Below are 23,017 nucleotides of genomic sequence, written 5' to 3' on the forward strand. Positions count from 1 at the left end.
AAAATATTAAAACCGATTTGCTTGAATTATTCAATTATACTTGTATTCTGTACAAGAATTATTCCCTAAAGTTCGGTCAATTACGTGACAATACATGACCTTTAATGACATTATTTAATTATTTGCTTTTATAATATATGAAATATTCTTGGAAAAGTTTGTTATTACTGAAATAAATAACCTCTGATTTAGATTTCTGTTAAAAACTGGAGATTGTTCATCCACCTTTGATCCTCTGGTCTTAGTGAACCAATTTAAAAGATGTACATTAACTGTGTTATGAACACGCTGAAAGTTTCTGACTGCTATCCTAATTAATTGAAAAAATAATTAGTTCCTTTAAGGAAATATTAATAAGGGAACAATGTGATTATTATGTTTGGGCTTAAAGCTGGCTGAACGGTCATTAATGTTCTGTAATTATACACAATTCTAATTAATAAGCGTGTAGCGAGACTAATTATTTATTGGGAATAAAACCTAAATCAAAGTGTTCGGAGAACTGTTAGTTCAATCAATTAAAAAAGCCCGTGCCCATATCAACAAAGAGCCCCTAAAAACTACTGATATCCTCACAACTATGACGGAACACTGCGGGCAGGAAGGAGTTAATCTGGCGGAAATTGGGATTGAAAAAAACGACCGTTACGTATAAAAGTTGATCGAAACATAAAATTCCAGGAAATGGACTTCGACCTTAAACAACTTTCAATGACTTATATAGGCTACCGTTTATAGTCCCAAGTCCTAAGCATTCGTACAGGAAAAAACAAATAAACAAAAAGAGACGTTTTGTGCTCATTACAACTCTAATGAACAAACAATAGTTAGCTAATTAGTAGTAGTTTATGTGATGAGGTAATTAGTATTTCTATTGGCTAATTAGGTAAACAGACTGGACATTCAGGAGATTATAGTATTGATACAAATGGAAAACGTAGAAGCTAATACAGTATAGTGTAGTATTTTGTATGGCTATCAAGTCCTTGTAAATAAGGGTATTTCTTTATTTTTTTATCTTTAGTTGTTTCGTATGCTTTTTTTATAACAGCCGAAGAGTACTACTTATACAAAATAATTTCCTTTATAATACCAATGTTAATGCTCTTCTGCGTAATATTTCATAATGTACGAACACAAATATAACCATTTCCACAATAATAGCAATAATGTTACCATTTCTAAAAAAATGAAGGAATATTAGACGTTGCCATATCAAGGTTCTAACATTCTAAATACATTACTTAGTAGAGAAATAGTGAGGAGATGCTATGCAGGCTATAATTGCCCTTACTCTTTTTTTAATAGGAGTGATTTCCTTGAGAAAACGACACGTCACGGAAATAAAGTAAATTTTTGTGTTAACCATATTTTTTACATACATATGGAGTTAAAAAAAAAAAAAAAAAAAAAGTAAAGAATGTCTTATTTTACCAGGCGAAGTTAGGGCTAAGAAGCCCTCTCTAAACACTTAACCTGGGGACCAACGGCTTAAAGGTGACTTCCGAACCACCACCAGGCACCAATGGCCGGGCAGGCGGGCCGCTTGCAAGGACAGGATCGCTCAGCGGTCACCTGTCCAAGCAGCAGCCACGATCGGCGTTGCTTGATCTGGTTATCTTGCGATAACCGCCGTACCCACTACACTGCGCCATTGGCTAAGTAAATATATATATTACTAAGCCAAGAGATAAGAGTTAAGTAGTTAAGAGTTAAGAGTTTAAGAGTTAAGTAGATATAATACTTGAGATAGTTATAATACCTAAATTATAATCTAATTCTTTTTGTTAAAAAAGATCAAATCTTCATTACACTATGGATAAATTTTTACCCAATGATTTGGATGTACTAAAACTACATATGTGCCCTTCAAGATGATTAAAACAATAACTGTAGCTTCTACTAAAAAAAAGAACACTACATGTATTGGCACATTATCTAATAGAGTTGTATATTAATTATTTATCATAACTGCATTATGTTACTGTTTTATTATGTTTTGTAAGGTTCACAAGTTGTGACATTCTAATAATTGTTTTTAACTAACAAAATTTTAAATTTTGATCAATACTACAAGTAAATAATTGTTATTAGCCTAAAAGCTAATTATCAGATCGATGGGGTGAAGAGGAGAGAATGAAAAGGAAAAAATAAAATAAACACACATTGTCAATATACAAAAATATGTGCCTAAATTATTCCTAGAAAGAAGCTCAATGTAATGGAGAAAATGTAACGTAAAATTATTTTACACGTTGAAGAGATACGGAACGTGGAATTCTAGTGGCAGAGGTTGTGTTTCAATAATACAGAGCCCATGGACCGTTGAAAGGTTCGATCCAAATCCGATTTGTACATCTAAAGGATTGACGAGCTCGCTTTATTTCCTATTGCTCCTTTTAATTAGTCCCCGCCTTTTGGGGATTACAGGCCTTTATTTGAAAAATATTGCAGCGTAGAGTCCCTGATGAACTTTATTGACGAGAAATCCTTCTCCTCGATGAGAAAAGATAGCTTGTACTGTGTAGAGGGTAATAAATAAAAGAACATAATTTTTTAACAACTTTTTAGCTTTATAAACAAGGATGGTAGTTTTTTCTAGTGCCTTAAATTTGCAATTACAACTTAATAAATTGTTATACGTAAATAATATTTGTAAGGTAGGATTTATTTAAAATCTAATACTTATACCATGTATGTATGTATGTATATATACAGGGTGTGCACAAAATGGTGTTAAAAACTTCTGTGGGTGATAGTAAATCATATGACTATGGGTCAAGAAATGTTTGTTAACCGCTGGCCGCCATTTTGTATTTAAAAAAAATAATTATTATCTCCAAAATTAGTTAAGTTATGGAAATCATATTTGGCTAATAGGTTTGAATATATAAGAAAAAATAATTGAATAATTGTGTTATTATCTTATTTAATATTTACTTTTATATTATATATTATATTATATAATATGTATAATAATAATATATATATAATATATATATATATATTATATATATATATAATCAAGCCTTAATTAACAGCAACAAAAATTAAAATATATGAATAAATATTTATAATTGAATTTAACAGCAATTAAATTATTCTAGTAAGAATAATAAAAATTCATTTAAATCAAGGAATTAGATGCACTACACAGTTAATGACGCACGCGCACACACACACACACACACACACACACACACACACACACACACACACACACACACACTCACACTGAGATACGAGGGGAGATATTAACCAATAGTGTAAACTTACAGTCACATGCTAAGTTTCTCAGAAGTGCACATTGTTCTATTGTTAAGTTCACTGTGATGAGTTACGTCACCACGTATTGGTTAGTTTTTAAATAATTCTTGTGTATACTTTCCTTATGTCTTACCGTCTTTTACTCGCCAAAAAGAGGATACATTTAAAACCTCTAAACGTAGATACTGTATGATAAAACACCAGTTTACGTAGATGAACTTTCGGTACATATTAACTAGATTTTCAAAGCGAGTTTATAGTTTGAAACAGGGACTTATTTAATTGAAGCGCCCAAACCTGTTTGTCTAAATGGTAGCAGTAATCGGGTTATCTGATATAAATGAGGAATCACAATTCCAGGAAGGCCCCGGGTGTAAACAGCGATAATCTACTTAGCGACCGTTAATATCAGCTTACAACTTTATCTTCGGTGACCGCTCCATTGGTTTCATATATTTTCATTACGGTGTTGTATGTTATGTTGAATTAAAGACGTTCTTAGTTCGGTAAGAGGGTTTAAAAACAAATTACGATATTAGAATTCGGCACATTTAGATCACAGTCAAAATGAGGAATAAAAACTAATAAAATAGAGATGATATATGAAGGAGACACTGATCATTAATAAACTCCAAAATACTGAAAATACGCTTAACTCAAGTGAAGAACACAATTCACTTTTCCAGACTAACGAATTTACAGGCTACATGGAAGAAACATTAATGTTAATATCTACTCGAGTAGGAGAATGCATTAGGCACCAAAACATCAAAGTACTGGCGCTTGCGAACTCCCCCATACTGTTCGAAGTACATAAACACTATTATTATTAACTGATGTAACTAATCAACGGTTCTACTCACCGACAAGTCGCCGCCGTAGAAGGGGTGGATCACGAAGGTCTCGTTGCCCACGTGGATGACCCCGCTGACCCCGTTACACGTGTGGAAGGCTGCGGTGGCACCGGGATAGTCCTTGACAGTGCCATGGTAGTAGCAGTGCTCTATCTCCTGGGCAGAGAGACACCACTGATAACCACTGAGCATAGTCTGAGCCGGAGGAAGGAACAATTCATTCTACAAATTCTACCCTAGACTATGTGGTAGACTCAGCTATTCTCGGTCAAGCCAGCCATGAAGGGTTACAGACTCTCGCCGACTCAAAGGGAGACTCATATCACTAATTGAGGGCAACCCTGTCAGTCAAGAAATCTATGTAATCTTCACAGAAATGCCTTCATGTCACATATATCACGTTTAAGCTCATTTTCTTAAAATTTTCATGGAGATAACACATTTTATAAAATTATGTCCATGATTTTGTACGCTATGCTCCCAGCTAATAAATTGGCTCATAGAAGCCAGGTTCTTGGGTTACGGTTGGAAAACCGAACTCAAGAGGGAAAGAGTATAGTTGTCATAAATAAGAAGACTGGAAATTTCAGACTGGTGTTTAGACCTACACTGTAAAAAAAACAAAATATGGTACTTTTTTAACTTTGTTCTAACACCAAATACCATTTTGTCCCTACATATTTAACTCTAAAGAATTTTAGCCTTTAACTCAGGCTGTATGAAGCTTTTTTACATTTTTATTAGTGTGCTGGTTTGTGTTAAACACACAAATTATTCTCAAAAAGTATTTATGTAAGCAAGTGTACGGAAGATTACATAGATCCAATAAACATGTATTTAGGGTCAAATTCACTCGGATTCGGCACTCCAAACAACTACAAAATAAATATTATTTAAAACATGATTATTTGGCTCAATATTGATATTTGCTTTGTTATGAACAAGAATAACACAGTCATTGAGTGTTTAGGGATGTGTTTGGGCCTAAAAAAGTAATTACACAAAGCCCTGCATACTTGAACTTTGATATTTGCAGAGAGCTGTTCCTTCACTGTTCACTATAATTAAGTCAACTTGTCTATCGTTTTATGTAGTATGGTATTCGTTTATTAATTTTGGTTGGTGTTTGGAATGTCCGCTTTCATGCTAAATATCTATGAATTGATGAATTTACTTTAACATCTGTTTTTTGTACATTGGTATTTTTTGTACATGCCTATTTTTGGAAAAGATTTTCTTATCGGGGAACTGAAAAACTGTATTCTTAGAAATAAAAGACTTTATGTGACTTACCCGGATGATTTAATTTTATTATGAATAGCGGTTCTTGTTTTTTGCCTCACAAAAGAAAGCGATGTCGGCTAGAAGGAGGCTACTTTGTACCCATCTACTATTTGTTACCTCCAAACCAAATGCGTAGGCCTAGCTACAGTGTTAAAATATTTGTATTTTGTATATAATATAGTGTATATTGTATATAATATAATGTATATTGTATATAATATAATATTTTGTATATAATATAATATACAATATAATGTATTTTTAGTCCGTAATCAAAGACTATAAAAGGTCAAATATTTCGCAGGTATTAATACAGATATTAGGTAGTTTCAGCAACAAAAGGAAACTATTGAGTAAAGCAAAATGTGGCTTAAAGGCAATTGAAAGAAATAAAATAAATTTAAATATTTGGGGATTGATTTTATCACAAAATTAATTATCTTATTTTTTATTTTATTTTAATTCTTATTCGTTTTTAACCGTCCACATTTCCAAGAAATGCTTACTTTCCAAAAATATGAAAAGAATTCTATTAATTTTGGTTAAATAATACAACAAGAGCCAAAATAGTCACAGAACCATTTCCATTGAAAGAGTAGACTACAAACCAGAATGGTAAACCCACACATAAATGAGGGGAGGGTTTAAGGGATAGAAAGCTCATTAAGGTGAAACTGTCTGTCTGTGGTTCACCACACCAGTTTACAGCTGTCCACTCCTGTACTCCGTCCCGGGCCAGCTCTACAGTTCTATGCAGAGTGCAGGTGCGTATTTAGGCTCCGTTCTACCGCATACCAGTCCACCATAGAACACTGCGACATATATCGGAGACAAACATTGTTCATGCGGCCTATTCTTCACTTTCTTTATTCCAGGCAATTTTCTTCGACGCGAAAAGAAACACGATTCCACCATGCCTATAATTTTTCTTAGGCCCTATAATTTCATAACTGAATTAAATTTAAAGCACTAATAAATACACCAAATTAGTGTCCCTATAGGCAGTAATCACATGAAATAATCAGTGCTTAAACAGTACTAAGTGATTAAATTCATACAACGGAATTTTACAAGGATGGTGTATAGTACTTTGTATCGTGTAGGATGCTTAGATGAGATTAAATTTTAAAAATCAAATCTATAACTCATTTAATTATTGACAGATAGAACGACAGACAATCATACGGGAAAGAAATTTTTAAATCCCGGGCCAAAAGGGAAATTTTGTCAGCCTACTGTGTGATAGGCTTCAACACTGCCAAGCCAAATTCCAAGGTTGTGGACATAAAACATTATACTCGTACAACCTATTCTTGTGTATGTAGAAAAGAAGAGCCATGCAGAATTTAAAGTATACCGATAACATACTTCTCGACATATCTTGCCTCATAATAGAATCTCATTTTGTTCATTAAAGTGGATTTCATACCAGAGTTTAAATAATAAAGGTCTACACACCAAGTCACCTAATAATGTTATTGCTACATAATTTTATTGAATGTTTTGTGATATTTGGCTAAATGTCTTAATATGTCGTATGATATGATCTATTATGGGTATACTAAGTTTATTTATAAATTTAATTATCCTGCTAATTTCTCGTTGCCTAATAAGACAAGTGTACAAATGTTCACTTACCCTAATCAAAACCAAAATCCTAAAGAGACACATGCACAATCATTGAAATCGTTATTACATATACAGAAATGAAGCTTCATGCAACATTTCAAGTGTATAGATCACTTCGTCTTGTAGATGTCATGTAGAGAGACAAACATATAGACAGACAGACAGAAAAAATAAATAAAGATTTTTAGCTCTAAAGTTAGGCTTTGACGCTCAGCCAACAAATTGAACATTACAGCCCTGTCTAACATCAAAGTCTACCGGTCTACATAACTTTTAAATATTGCTTATACAATTAAATTTCTGAAATATTTATTTCAGTTTAGAATCTCTTGATTGAAGGTGGCTCACCTCATGCCGAAATATTACAGAGGTTATTTATGTAAACAATTGTTTCTACGCGATATGTCTCAGAAGATTTCGATGTAAGTTATGTTAAGAGGCGTAAGCCTGAGAACAATAATCATATACCGGTTTCTAATTTTGATGAAAAATCAATATAATCGATTAGTATTGAATAATAGACTAAATTAACAATCGCATTCAGTGCCGTATTGTATACATTTAGAAAAAATACGCAGTTTATTTTGAACTATCAAAAAGACATGTCAGTAATAACTTTGTGATGTCCATCTCTCCCACTGAGGTGAGTTCAGAAAAAAAAATATTAAACTTTTTTTTTGGTACGAATAAAAATAAAACTGTCGTACTGTCCTAACGACTTCAATCGATTCTATAAAATATTATATCAATTTGTAGGATTAAAAAATCGTTCTAATTTCGCATTAATTATAATCACTTAATAACGTGTTTAGTATAATTTTGACATTTATTTTGTGATTTATTTTTTATTTTACAGTTATGAAATATGTAAATACTAATTAATCTTATTTTTAACTTACTGTAAAGGCACTAACATACGGAAAGGAATATGCCAACTTATATCTTATATACAGCATTAATTTTAACCACACCATTAACAACATTAAACACTCTTGTCTGACAAATTCCTTTAGGGAAATAACTATTATGATGGTTTTCGTAGCTACATGTAAGTCTGTGTTGAATACACAATATAAACTTAAAGTAGGGTATGCAATTTCAAAGCATATAATACTGGAAAACAATAGAATAGAATACAATACAATAAAAACTTTGAGTGGGGTCAGAAATATAATTACTGTTTTTCGTAAATTTATTTTATTTTGTTACGTTTAACGGGGTGATTTCTAAGCATATGGCGTGTAACTACTTACACCAAACGAGAAACAGAAACGTTTACTACTTAACTACATGATAAACAGCCAAAACCCCATTTGCAAATCTTTATCACCCTTCTTAAGAATAGGTCTTTCCTGAGATAGCCCACCCCTTCGCTACACCAGGGAGGGGGGTTCACTTCTGGCTAGTTGGTACCTGCCAATAGACCCTGTTCTGGGTACTTAAAATCCGATGTGTTGCTTCCATTTGAACAACCCAATATATGTCCAGAAGCTATACATCACTAACCGAAAATAACGAGACATTGTGGTAAAAGGGCTAGTTTACCACAATAGGTATAGTTTCTGTGGAAGATGCTAATCGAAGTGGTGGGGCTTAACTGTGTTAAAATGGTTTTCAACCCTCATAATGGCGAAGTATTGTCTCTCTCCGCTTTGATTGGAAGAGGCTGGAACAGAGTTAGCCTCCCAAGGTGATATGAGTGAGATCGTGCCCGTTATCCCTACTCATGAGATCTCGGTATGAGGATACCCCTAATTCATCCTGAATATCCGGAAGTACAATGAGGGGTTTCCTCGTCTTCTTGTCCTAAATGACAATCTAACATCTACCTCTGCACTACTGGTCAATGTCATATTACATCATTTTAATTACATGTATTGAATAGGAAATTTACATCGACATTTTAATTTTTACTTTGCATTCCCATCACCCCAAAATAATAATTGTATAATAAACAGCTTATTATTAAAATACTATAAGATCACTCGCTGTGTAATGGAAGCTTTACAATTTGACATAATATTCCTGGTGCTGGGCGACATATCACCGAAATTATACATGGCTTGTGACTGCACTGATTCATCACTGTGAATGTCAGTGTGATTGACGTCCGCACAATTGTTTAAAACACCACTCTCTCTGTAATGATTGTAACACTGAATATTACAATTATACGTCACTAAAACGTCATAAACAGCTTTCAGTTCAATACGGTACTTTTAAATACGTTTATCGCTTGAGAGAGCGGCCTGCCTTAACACATGACTAGTAAATAAGGGTTTAAACTGTTGTAATTTTTCATTTATACTGTATTATAACTATACGACTTTTTTGGTAAATTTTATTTCTAAATAGAAAAGGAGAAAAATTAACTTGTTAACATAATTAATTAAGAGGTTATTTAATTAATTGCCAAAACCGTGCAAACTGTACTTCAATTGATCTGTTTCAGGTTATTCTGTTACAGGACTCGGCTGTATAGGCGGCTGTCTTAACAATTTTGAGTTAAAAACATATTTACATTTTATCATAGAACTTAAGTAATGTTAAATGTTTGATTAAAGTACGTCTAAAACATATTTAGTTTTTGCAATATTTTATTGGTTATTCAGAGAAATTTAAAAGTTTTTTTTGTATTTAACTTAAAAATATACGAGTAAAAAGTACTTGGATGCGTATTATTTTTTTTATTAGACACTCCCATAATATAACTGCTAAAATAACGGCGTAAATCGTCTCTAGTCTATTATTGTTCTTATCTCTTATCGGAAACTTAAATCACTGATTAACGACATTGCTCAACACCTGCTTACCTTTTTATTTCCTTGGCCTTCTTAATATCATGCCATTGACCGTCCGTCTGTGCGATAATTCATGATAGAAAGGTATTAGAGACTCGATTCTTTGTACAGACGGGTATTACAGATAGATTGGTATTTTGGGGTCAATAGTCAAAGGGATAGTCTGTAGTATAACTCTTGAAATAAAGGATCTAGAGACATGAAACTAGGTACATAGGTCGCTCTTGACACAAGAAAGAGCACTATTTATTTATTTCATTCAATGAACAGTCAATCTGTTTGTATGGTATCCTTTTCATTACGTCCTGTCGGATCTTGCATAGGTTTTTTTTTACGAATTAGAACGCTTATTTATTCATAATTGTCTAGTATAAGACGCTACTTTTCCAATCATAACTCTGATGTCATATTTTCTAGTAGGACGTGTTTGGTACAAGAATCCCATTTAGATTTCTTTCACGCCCTGTTGTCACGAAAAGAAGTTCAGTTGTTACCAAGTAACAATGGTGACTCCGAGGGAAGTTTGATATGGAAAGACACGGACGGCAGACTTGGCCGCAGGCGGGGAAATAAGAACGGTTGTAACTTCAGTCGCACTCAAGTGATCGGAAACTTTGCATTGGAACTCTGATTTGAATATAAACCGACATGAAAATCAGCCAGTGATCGTTTGGTTTCGTTTGTATTTATGCTATGCCGTGTTACAAATTGCTTCTAAACAAAACCACCATTTGATGATTTGTTGACATCAATATAAAAAACTGTTTAAAGAATCTAGAAATGAAAATGGTTTAAGGCAACGTTAAGGACGATTAACAACTAGCCAGTGAGTTTTATAATTTTTATATATTGTCTACTATGTCTGGAACCAGATTTCCGGCAACATGTCATTTGTTGATCTAAAACATTTATTACCTTTCATTTCATTGGCTAAGCGTAATCAAAGCTTACCACTCCCTCGAGTTACAGTTATAAAGTCGGTCTCTTTGTCTCTCTGCACTATAAATCGTGAAAGCACTCACCTATCGACTTACAATTGTGCATATAGCTTCGTTTCTATATAGTTGCAACATATACCTATTTGGAATTCGACTGGTCCAAAATAAATTAATTTGTAATAAACAATTTGACATTTAACATGTGATATAATAACTCATGTAACTTAAATACTCCAACAAATAGAATATCGAAAATCATCACTTGACTTGCTGTTTAGATTTTTACTATTTAAGCACTGATATTAACCTCACCTAATGAATATAAATATGAATACGCCATTTGGAAAATTTCACGAGAATGATTTCATTTTTAGACTTTAAATTGTGCATGATATATACAGAACTAAATGTGCCCTATGATGGTGTATGTTCATCCATGGGATTTGGCTGAGCGTCATTGAAGGTTATCACTGAGTAAGCCGGCATTTCACTTTTTTCGGATTGTAAAACTTTCTTTTCTTTACGATCGTCTGTCTATATGTATGAATTCTCAAGAATTAAATGAGTGACTTGAAAGTTTGCATGCAACTTCAACGAAGCATCTTACGCGACAAGTGGTGTGGCATACTCAAATCTTGTTTATTTCGAAAGACATTGCAAAATACTTAATATGCCACAATTGACTAAACAAATGCGAATTCACACCATGCACGTCCATGTCTGTGTCTATAAGTTTGACTAACCATACATTTACAGGACAGATGGGGACGCAAGATGACGAATCAGCCAAACATTCGGTAAAAACAGAACATTTTATCTGTTAATTCTGCGATAGTGTTCTAATGATGGGCTCAGATAGTCATGGCTATATATACAGGGTGTAACAAAAAGGTTGGGCTGGCCTGCATTTTCAGATTTTATATGTCATTCTATGCTAAAAATGAAGATTAATATTTTTCCAATTTCCACTTAGTTTAGCCGCCAGTCGCCATTTAGTATTTTTTATAAACAAATTATAATATTCTATAAAACTAGTAAAGCTAAAGAAACAAAATTTTGGCATAATGGGTTAGAATTAGTAAGACGAAAAAAAAACAGTTGTGTAATTTTAATTTAATATTAACAAAATTGTGTCTGTTGAAAAGTTTTAAAGTCAAATAAAAACCAGTATAGTTAAAAAATGTACTAGATACCAAATATGTGGAGAAGTTTATTGTAATTCCAACGGTACTAATGACAATGACTTCCGTCAATGCATAAGTGAGCTCGACCACCTTAAAGGTACTCTTGTGGAAGCCAGGAGCAACAATCATCTGATAACTCTCAACTATGACATGTTTGGCGACAACATATGGTTCCCTCTGAGGTTAAAAAATAGCACACTGGGAGGGCAATGGGCGATTACACAGACGGTTAGTTTCTGAGAGAGATCTCAACTGTTGTTTCGTGGAGTTCCGTGGAAGATAAGCTCCGCAAAATTAATCACGTCAGGTCTCAGTCAGTATCACTTCTACCTCGCGGTCTCCCTTCGTAATTTGTTTTTAATCACAGTTTCACTGTCTCAGGTTGAGTATTACTTGTCAAATCAACTCTAAACTGTAATGTAACATCTGTTCATCTAAGTATCGCCTAGTTAATTTCATTATCATGAAAAATTTGGTGCAACATCTGTCATGGAATTAATGTTTACTTCAATGTATGTGTCCTGAACATTATGATGAAACATCGGTCCATGCAAGTAACGACTAGATCGTGTAAGTATCATGAATGCTGGAACACAAAATATTTGATATAATTTTGTTTAGTTCATATAAGTATTATGAAACAGTGGTCATCACGTTTTGATGTAATTACCGCTAAAATCTGTTTTTAAACTGTTTCATTATAAGTAACTTTTACTTCACGTAAGTGTTTACTTCATAGAAATGTATGGTGAGTTTTTTAAAGTGAAACATATGCTTTTAAAAATTCACATTTAAATAGCCACGTAATCATTGAAAGACTTAAAAAAGATGACTTTTTGAGAAGATTCACAGTCAAAAGACACAGTATTTTCACATTTAAAGTTATATCTGTAAAAACTTAAATATAACATGGCTGATTTGGCACCCTTTTTTGGTATGATCTTTTCAAATACCTACGTGTCTGTTAAGCGTCTTTCATATTTAAAATGCTTTACTTGAAACTAAAATTCTTTTGTCTCATTCTTAGATTTTTACCATGCAAAGAATTCATGTCTAATGACTAAAGTCTTGCAACTTCTCATCATTATATGATAGTTAATATGGTAAAATATTGAAACTATTGTGAACAAGCTTTGATAACCTGAAATACTTGTTCTAGCAGCAGACTATGAAGACATAACGTCATGCCGTTTTCTGCAAATGTTCTGTACTAACAAGAACCTTACCTGCTTAGAGACCTGTTCGGCACCGCTTGGCAGGAAATGTTTTTGTACCAAATTTGGCGCAAGAAGTTGCCTGCAAACAAACGTTGATGTTAGAGGATTTTAGTAAAACAGTTAAACAATCTAACGTTTAACTTTTTAAGGCAGTGGTACATTTATATGTTTGTAATATTTTTATATTATAGTCAATAAATAATAAATTAAAATATATAGCCTAAGATATTTACCTAATTCTTCCATTTGTTCTAGTATTATATATATTCATAAATATTCTCATTCCTGTAATGTGAAATGGTCCTAACACAAAATCGATTGCATTTGCGAAAAAAAAAAAAAATCTACTGGTAAGGTGAAATTATAAGTTTCAAATTAGTTATCTGTATACAGTATATAAAGGCAAACTCACTCATCACTAATTCCTCAACTTTCCGTCATCTCACAAAGTTTAAATTTGCCTCACCGCTTGAAAGCTTAAATAGAAATAATACAGAATTTTCATAAATATCAAACAATTAACAGGGGTTGAAATGGGTTTACAGCATTTTTGTTTTTAAAGTTCCCGATGGCCTAGAACAATGAAATTTGAAAATCACGTTCCATTATCCTCTTAAGGGATAAAGTAAAAGTTTTAAAAATATAAACACAAAAATAGGGGCTAAAATAGGGTTGCGACCCCTAGAAGTATATTCCGTTTTTCTACTTTTCGCTGTCCTTGAAAGGCAAAATTTCACACTAATTTGTGCTCTCAACCGGTACCGGAAGTACCTTAGACCAGAAGTAGATTAAAATGGCCGAAAGTAGACACTTTTTTCACTGAAGTAGACTTTTTCAGACCAAGGTATGGGAATAGCTGAGACCAGATTAAGGTTACACCAGCCGAAAGTAGACACTTTTTTTTAATAAAGTATACTTCTCAGACCGAGTATATTTATATTTCACAGGAAATCGCATGAAAAGCCATTGGTATCTGTTATTGGAAATATGTAAATTAAAACTAAATAAAAATATATAGATATTTTTAGAATGTTGTTGTAGGTCTCTTATTTTATATTTTAGCTGATGTCATCACTTTTATGATGCCATTAGTTTTTATTTGAAACTTATCTTTCACTATTAAATTAATAGATCCTTATGAAACCTATGACATCGTAGTGAATGAATATTACATCGGCTTTTAATTCTTTTTAATGAAAAAGTTATATATGAAACGTGTAATGCTCAATATAAATTTTAGAAATACTACAACCAAACATTTTTAATCAATCCTCATTTTTAGAGATGAAAATCTTCGGATCTTCTTTATTTTGCGGAGGCAAAAAGATTATAGACATAATAGGCACTTCTCGTAGTAGAAAAAGGAAGATCAACAATGTTTAGAATAAATATAGTAATAAATGTTCAATTATTATAGTGATACAATTTTAAATTACAAGGCGATACTGAAAAATGCCTTACTTTTCTGGTTAATCCTAATAAGTATTTACGCATTTCAATAAATAACGCTTATAATTAAAGCGAAATAAAAATTATTTTTATAAGTTATTGTTATATTACGGCTTTTTTTTGTCTTAGAGTTTGAACTATTTAATAATTAATTGTTAAGAATACATTGTTAAGAATACATCATATTACAAGATTGAATCAATCATATTTTAGTAGATTTTTAATTGGGTTTGTATAACATTTTAGCTTATATTAAACTCAAAATGTTTTGTGTGAATTAGCAGACAAATACAGTTATTTATTACAAAAAATTTGTAAAGCTGACATTTCAAAAAGCAATATTTACCACACCATTTCGCTTGTTAAGTGATGGAAGCCGTTTAGAAAGGAAACACACAATGAGTGAAATTTTATAGTAGCCTTCAATGTGATAAACATTTATAGTACTTTTATTAAGCCCCATCTAGCCAAAAGCAAGAAGTCATTATCAATATTTTCAATGTGTAATGCAATGAATATTTAGCAGTGTCTTTGTAAGAGTAGGCCAAAAAGCAATGCGCGAATGTAAAGATTACTAAATAAAACCCACTATAGAAATAAGTAAATATTAGAAAACCCTACTAGATTTCATTACCAGACAATACAGGTTAAAACTGTGATGGTCGATTAAGTGCTGAGAATGTAAAAGGCGAAGTGCACTTGTTCCATCGGAGATTGTCGAGTAAATAATTGACTGCTGCAGCGCTGTCGCAGATATCACAGCGGTGGGGCAAATGGCAGACAATCGTAACTGTTATTTGGGAATTGTACTGATAAAAGATGGAACGGAGAAGGAGAGGCTGGCTGTGATTAATGGGGGAGAAATGAGTGTTGTCGGGGAGGGGGGAGGAGAAAATAGGAGGGAAGCAGACGAGACTGTAAATTGATGTTATAAAAGAGTACACCTTAATTGGCGATGTTATTGAATAACTTGACACTACGAAATTTATCACGATTTTCCTCATCGTGTTTCCAAGAAAGCAACTCTTTTTTTGTGAGATACGTCATACTTTTAACCTTGCCGTCGCTTTGTCCCGTATTGGTTATAAAGACTTATTAAAGCGTGTCTTAGTCGTACCATATAAACTGGAAGTACATTTTTACATATGTAGGCCTACCTTTTTATTATTTAAATATTTATTTCTGACATTTGTATGCAATTTTATAATTTATTACCGCAATAAAGTGATATTATTATTATTATTTTAGACCAAAAGTACTTAAAAACGGTTAGTAATAAAGTCGCAGTTGAAGCTAACTTGAAAATTTAAGTTATGCAATGCTTAAATCCGAGCCAAATGAGTTGCTGAAAAACTTCCTGTTATTTTAGGGCACATGTAGATGAAATAAAAGAAGCAAAATGTGGGCGAATTAAACATTTCAATTTCTTCGTTGAAGCATTACTCCGGTAATTACTGTTATTTAAATAATTATAGAATGGTAACCAAAATAAGTGCATTAATTTAAAATTATTATATTTTGCGATATCATATCTGTATTACTCCACCTCAATATCCATAACACTTGAAACACATATTATAATAAAAAGAATAAACAATCAGCTGTTAACCATACCCATACTAATGTGAATTAACCACTAATGAAACAACGTTGCAATTTTATCGGTTTAAGAACCACTATCACCAACTCTACATTATTTTATTTATTTTGTATACAACAATTGAACAAGTAGGTATTTAAATTACAATAACAGAAAATGTTTGCTAGACAAGGAAGGAGTACGCTACACCATGTATTGCGTAACAGGCTTCGATTAGGCTGCTTGCAAACATTTTAGTCTATATCAACATGAGTTACTATGTCATGATTGATCTCCTTATCACCATAGATACCCCTAATAACAATGTAAAACCACCGCTAATCCTATGGATTGGTGTTGCCTACACAAGAAACTTCGAGCAAAGTTTTAAGTCTGTAGGGTAGTTATTTTCCGATATATTATGCGGATGGTCGTAAATAAAAAGTTTTTGGCCTCTCGAGTGATAGGCTTCGTTAACGCTCTGCCAATGAAATAGCGACCTCACCTAAAGTTGCTTATTTTTGTTCTTAGTGCTATACTCGTATAAACGATATTGTTCTTTAAAAAAAAAAAAAACAGGGAAATTATCGATGTATGCATTATATTGGTAATAGAATGGTTCTGAAACTTCTATGTTAGACTGCCCCGTATAAACCATTAGTATTGAGTGGTGCGAAATATGTAGTTTAAAATTGGCGTGGAACGAAATTTATCTATTATAAAAACTGTTTATATCATGAAAATGTGATATATTCATAGCGTATATCACTCATTTATATAATACGAGCAGATATATCATTTAGCGAGAGCTGTGTAGAATGTAAAAGCCACCAAGGGCTTAGGCCGGGGGATGGTGAGGGGTATAATACTAAAGCATTTTGCGGGATTGGCCAAATCGAACACGATGCACGTCTGTGTCGGAGAGACCCGCTGACTGGGCAATCCACGCTGTGTTGTACCCGTAACGATCTATTTCACGACGTGGAACTGTTTTAATTTCATCAGTTACAGACAAAATCATAATATAACCAGAGATATCGTTTATTAAATGACAAATACTAGTATAAAAATAGGCTTTAAATTTTAGATTGGTTTAAATTGTCAAAATAACCGTTTATTGCTACTTATAATTATAATTAGCTGAACACAAAAACCACTAGGGTAATAGAAAATCATTTATTTTATAAATTAACCTGTTTAAATAAATAATATAGTGGAATAGATCGATTACATTTTCCAAACCTTAAAAGTGAATTATGATTTAAATCTTTTTGTAATTCTTCAAATAATTTCTTCGTAATTGGTTCGTTTTGGTAATTTAAAATTATTAAATTACAAAGTTTTACCGTTTGTCGAAAATTGATGTATAGGCCTACTGTGTTTGAGATTTAAAGACTTAATAATTTCTTTTTTTGATCTTTATCGCTCTGGGTGCAGATATAGATTTTATCATTTTTGCAAAAATAATTCCCTGTTAAGTGTACATCTTAACATGGCAATAAAAATGTGTAAAAAAGGAATTTTTTACAATTTAGTTCAACCAGTCATAGTTCATCTTTTTCCGTCTAAGCCGATTATATTAATTATATTTGCAATTACGTGAAATAGAAGAAGATACAAATTTCAAATATATAAAGTAATCTAAATGTTTTTAAGATACTTAGAATTGAAATAAACCGATAACATTGATCGATTTCGCAAGAATGTAGCTTGATGTGATTCTCAAATTTCGTTTATATGCAGTTCGAGTGATTAAAATTTAAAAATTGTGAAACATTAAAACTATGCAATGTAAATTAACAACATTAATTTACAATATTGTTCTGAAATAAGCTGTATTTACAGATATAAGTCCTTTATAAGGCTCTGAGATCTTTTGTCGGTGATATATTTTTTTAAACATAACTATTACAATATTTGTTCACAAATCCTCATATTACGTACACTAATCCTCACGTTTTACAATTGTTCCCAATAAATCATAAAATAATGTGGATTTTCTAAAAGAATAAAATACACGGGAAACAAATAGTAGTACTTCTAGCACGATACACAAAACTAATGCTTTAATAATTAGAAACCAATTTAATTTAGAAAAGTATTTTTGAAGGCTCAAAAAATATTCATGCAAAGATTGATTGGGCTTTATTGGTATGTTAATAATTTTGACGTTAAACAATTAATATTGTAACAATGTCTCCATTGAATCAAAATACGTAAGGATTATATTCTTTTTTTCAGGCTTAACGAGTTTTCTTTACATATTTGAAAGGTGCAGCTGTCACAAAAATAGTTTGGAAATATTCTTCTTAATTAAATAACATAACTGATACGCTCAGATTTTAAACCGGTTTTCGTAAATATTCTATGATAAATAATCAGCAGCAAATCAAATATTCGTTTTTAAATTCCAAACTTTAATGAATAAAAATGTGCTGTAATGAAAAGTTCATTTTTAGATATGAATTATTTAAAGTCGTAATACACATTCGCATTCAAATTTCAAAGAATTTTTCAAAATAACTTAATCTAATCCCCAAGAATAGAAGCAAATGAATTACCCTTCCCGGGAAACCAAGTTGGACCTTAACAAAGAGGTTCGGAGGGAACTTTCAAAGTTTCAAGATTTGTGCTAATTCTCAAACATGAGTTAATGTAATTTACATGAGCTTCTCCCGCCATTTCAACCCTCCACCCAACCTCCCCGGAGCCACCCTGTCAATTAGTTCACTTCCTGACGTTACGACACACTCGCATACTAAGTGCGTATACTGCTAATCATGATGGGAATTCAAAAAGAACATTGTTCCCCTAGGTCATCATTTTGATAGAGTACGGCTTATAATAGTGTCCATTTGTTCGAAACTTGGAAACAAATCTATTAATCAGTTTTATTGATCTAAGGTTCCTGCTTTGTATGATTTTGTGCTGCTCATAAAACCTGAGCATATAAAACCTAGTTATTGATTTGAGATTTGAAGGATACATTATATATAAATTTCTCTTTATACATGGATTTTAACCCAGAGGTATGTATTATATTTCGGTAAAAAGAAAAAAAGCATGGTAGATTACCGTCTAATATTTACGGATCTGTTATCGATAACAAGTGGTCGTGTAAAAAAAAGATGTCAATCAATGCAGTATAAAGATAATGAGTTCCAAAAATGTCCTGAAAGTTTCTTAAGCTCTAAAATTACGTGTTAAAGGAGCTTCGACTTCCTAATTTTTGATATAGTTGTTCTATAAAACTTCCAAGAGTTTTGTATGACCATTAGAAAAGAAAGATCTAAGAGTTCCGGAATATCTAGGATCTTTCGTACGAAATTGTTTGTTTGTACCTTGGTTTTTGAATACATACTTAATTGGAATTTATATATGGGTGTACTGGCAATGCAGACAGTTTCAGTTTGGATTACCTTTTTTGGCGAATTTATACATTTTTGCGAGTTTTTAAATGAATTCATTACGACCTGTCTATGTTAAAACAGTTTACCTACATTTGCTCAAGTCTTCTGAGTCCTTGGGGTTGTTTCATTGGGGCAGTGAGGGGTTGTTTCATCTAAGAGTTCCGGAATATCTAGGATCTTTCGTACGAAATTCTTTGTTTGTTCCTTCGTTTTTGAATACATAATTAATTGGAATTGATATATGGGTGTACTGGCATTGCAGACAGTTTCAGTTTGGATTAACTTTTTTGGCGAATTTATACATTTTTGCGAGTTTTTAAATGAATTCATTACGACCTGTCTATGTTAAAACAGTTTACCTACATTTTCTCAAGTCTTCTGAGTCCTTGGGGTTGTTTCATTGGGGCAGTGAGGGGTTGTTTCATCTAAGAGTTCTGGAATATCTAGGATCTTTCGTACGAAATTCTTTGTTTGTTCCTTGGTTTTTGAATACATAATTAATTGGAATTGATATATGGGTGTACTGGCATTGCAGACAGTTTCAGTTTGGATTACCTTTTTTGGCGAATTTATACATTTTTGCGAGTTTTTAAATGAATTCATTAAACCTGTCTATGTTAAAACAGTTTACCTACATTTTCTCAAGTCTTCTGAGTCCTTGGGGTTGTTTCATTGGGGCAGTGAGGGGTTGTTTCATCTAAGAGTTCCGGAATATCTAGGATCTTTCGTACGAAATTCTTTGTTTGTTCCTTGGTTTTTGAATACATAATTAATTGGAATTGATATATGGGTGTACTGGCATTGCAGACAGTTTCAGTTTGGATTACCTTTTTTGGCGAATTTATACATTTTTGCGAGTTTTTAAATGAATTCATTAAACCTGTCTATGTTAAAACAGTTTACCTACATTTTCTCAAGTCTTCTGAGTCCTTGGGGTTGTTTCATTGGGGCAGTGAGGGGTTGTTTCATCTAAGAGTTCCGGAATATCTAGGATCTTTCGTACGAAATTCTTTGTTTGTTCCTTGGTTTTTGAATACATAATTAATTGGAATTGATATATGGGTGTACTGGCATTGCAGACAGTTTCAGTTTGGATTACCTTTTTTGGCGAATTTATACATTTTTGCGAGTTTTTAAATGAATTCATTAAACCTGTCTATGTTAAAACAGTTTACCTACATGTTCCCAAGTCTTCTGAGTCCTTGGGGTTGTTTCATTGGGGCAGTGAGAAGGTTTTTGATGTTTGGTAAGAGATAAAGGAAGCCTCGGTTATAAAAATAATGATCCCAACTCAGTTTTCAGAAGCTAGGAGGGGATTGAACAGGCAAGAGTTGTTCGAAATCTACTACAACTTATTCAATACAAAATATCATTAGCAAATTAAAAACTATAACTGAAACTATTTTCAGCTTTTGCACTGAAGCGTTGAAAACAACCAGTTAATTTTGTTTTAATTTTATTCTACATATAGACATAAACAATTACAAAAATGCCGTTGAACGTAAAACTCGCTTCCTTGGTCTTAAAACATTGGTTGGATTTCATTAATTTGCTATTGAGTATATGGTGTCTACTTAAAATAGCGAAATAAGCCTTTGTCTGGTGACGTTAGTCAATCTTTCAGTTAATCAGCTTTTTAAAAGGTAATTTGTGACGTTTGCGTTCCGTTTAGACATTAAGGAATATTAACAAAATAACAATGTAAGACTGTCGTCTAAGATAATTGCGCACGCCACTCAAATTCGCTGGTAACAAAATTTCTAATTAGAATAAATTAAATTAATTTATCTCATTATATATAGGTAACATTGAGTTTTACGATGCCACATGTCTCTCCATAAGTTTTGTCTGAGCGTTAGCAAAAACTTTACATTGGACATATGGATAAACAATGAAGACAACTCAGAAAATCGCAGAACGCTAAAATTTTCAAACAAACCAAGTACAACCATGTGGCGCATTAAAGTTTTACATAGTAACATGTAGTCTTACTATAAGGATTAAATGAGCTAAAAACTTAAAATTGTGCAACTCATACCTTGTAAGTACAGTTGTTAATACTTGTTAATCTTAATATTAACCCTTTACACTATCATATATCTATACGTATCGAGTTTTGAACATAATCTTACCTTACTTTGCTAATGGTCAAAACCATTATCTGTATATAATTTCAATAAACATTGAATCACAAAAAGTACTTGCTCCGCCGGGAACAAGTACTTTTTGTGATTCAATGTTTATTGAAACATATATATATATATATATATATATATATATATATATATATATATATAATATATATATAATATATATAAATAATATATAATATAATAAATAAATAATATATAATATAATAATAAATAATATATAAATATATATATTTATTATAATTATATAATCAATTACTAAATAATTAGTATAAAATTTAGAAAGTATCAAAATTAATTTGAAATCCTATTGTTTTCTTTCTTAATTGAAATTATTGAATCAAACGAATCATCATTCTTTCAAAATCCCTTACATATGATTTGTAAAGGGATGGAAGTGTCGTTCCATTCTGTCATAGTAACTAAATCAGTATTCCGCAATTCTTTTAGATCACAAAGTATGTTCAGAGATACCTGACAAGTAGTTTTGTTTCGTATATAAGTTTTAATTTTAAGACTTATGATTTACAAAATTAAACCGACCAAAGTGTAATGCTGTCGAAACATGGAGGCGGAGTTTTATAAGATGCAGTGTGAACCTCCAACTGTCGTGGGCAACTTAACATTCATTACACACCTGGTTGGAACCTTACTTACCGTGTAGCTTTTAAAGTGAATACATAATGTTAAAGTTCCAACAGCCCAAGATTTATCTCATGAACGCGATACTTTATTTTTCCGTTCATTTTTATCGGTGTACTGAGCATTAAATATTTATTGGCTCAGCAAAAACTTACGCAGTCGATGAAGTCGAGAATAAAATTTCGTGTTGGAATTTTGTGCTATCTAAGTTTAAAAATGGAATTCAAATATAAAATTTTCATTAATAAGAAATTCTGATCAGTTTATCATATTTAATTTTAATATTGGTAAAGACATGCACCTCATGGCCCAAAATTTGTTTCACGTTTGTAATCAGGGAATACCCATGAAATAATTGGAACCCATGTAATAGCAGATCCTTATATTTAATTTTTGATTTTATTGAATTGAGTTCCAAATGTATGACATAATATTTGATGAAAGAAAGCACAATCTTTCAATGTAAAGATGAACGTAGTGTCGGGGATACTCTCGAGTCATTTATGCCAGTACATGTAACATGGAAAGAGACACATACCTGTATTTCTGAATTCTCTTGACCCATCTGTTTTATCAGGGATAAGTATTATAACAGTAAACAGAAAATGGTTGC

At 32.2% G+C, this 23,017-nt stretch overlaps 1 protein-coding gene across 1 annotated transcript in view; it reads right to left on the minus strand.

Moving 5' to 3' along the window:
* Positions 1-23,017, minus strand: part of LOC124366753 (disintegrin and metalloproteinase domain-containing protein 11) — a 492,839-nt gene that overhangs the window by 277,287 nt on the left and 192,535 nt on the right. Inside the window, exons 4-5 of the mRNA XM_046823354.1 lie at positions 13,184-13,253; positions 4,131-4,277 (exon numbers count right to left, since the gene is read on the minus strand). Of these exons, the coding sequence (XP_046679310.1) occupies positions 4,131-4,277; positions 13,184-13,253 (217 nt within the window). The remainder of the gene's footprint in view (positions 1-4,130; positions 4,278-13,183; positions 13,254-23,017) is intronic.

The sequence above is a fragment of the Homalodisca vitripennis genome, chromosome 7 (assembly GCF_021130785.1).
Source record: "Homalodisca vitripennis isolate AUS2020 chromosome 7, UT_GWSS_2.1, whole genome shotgun sequence".
Lineage (NCBI taxonomy): Eukaryota > Metazoa > Arthropoda > Insecta > Hemiptera > Cicadellidae > Homalodisca > Homalodisca vitripennis.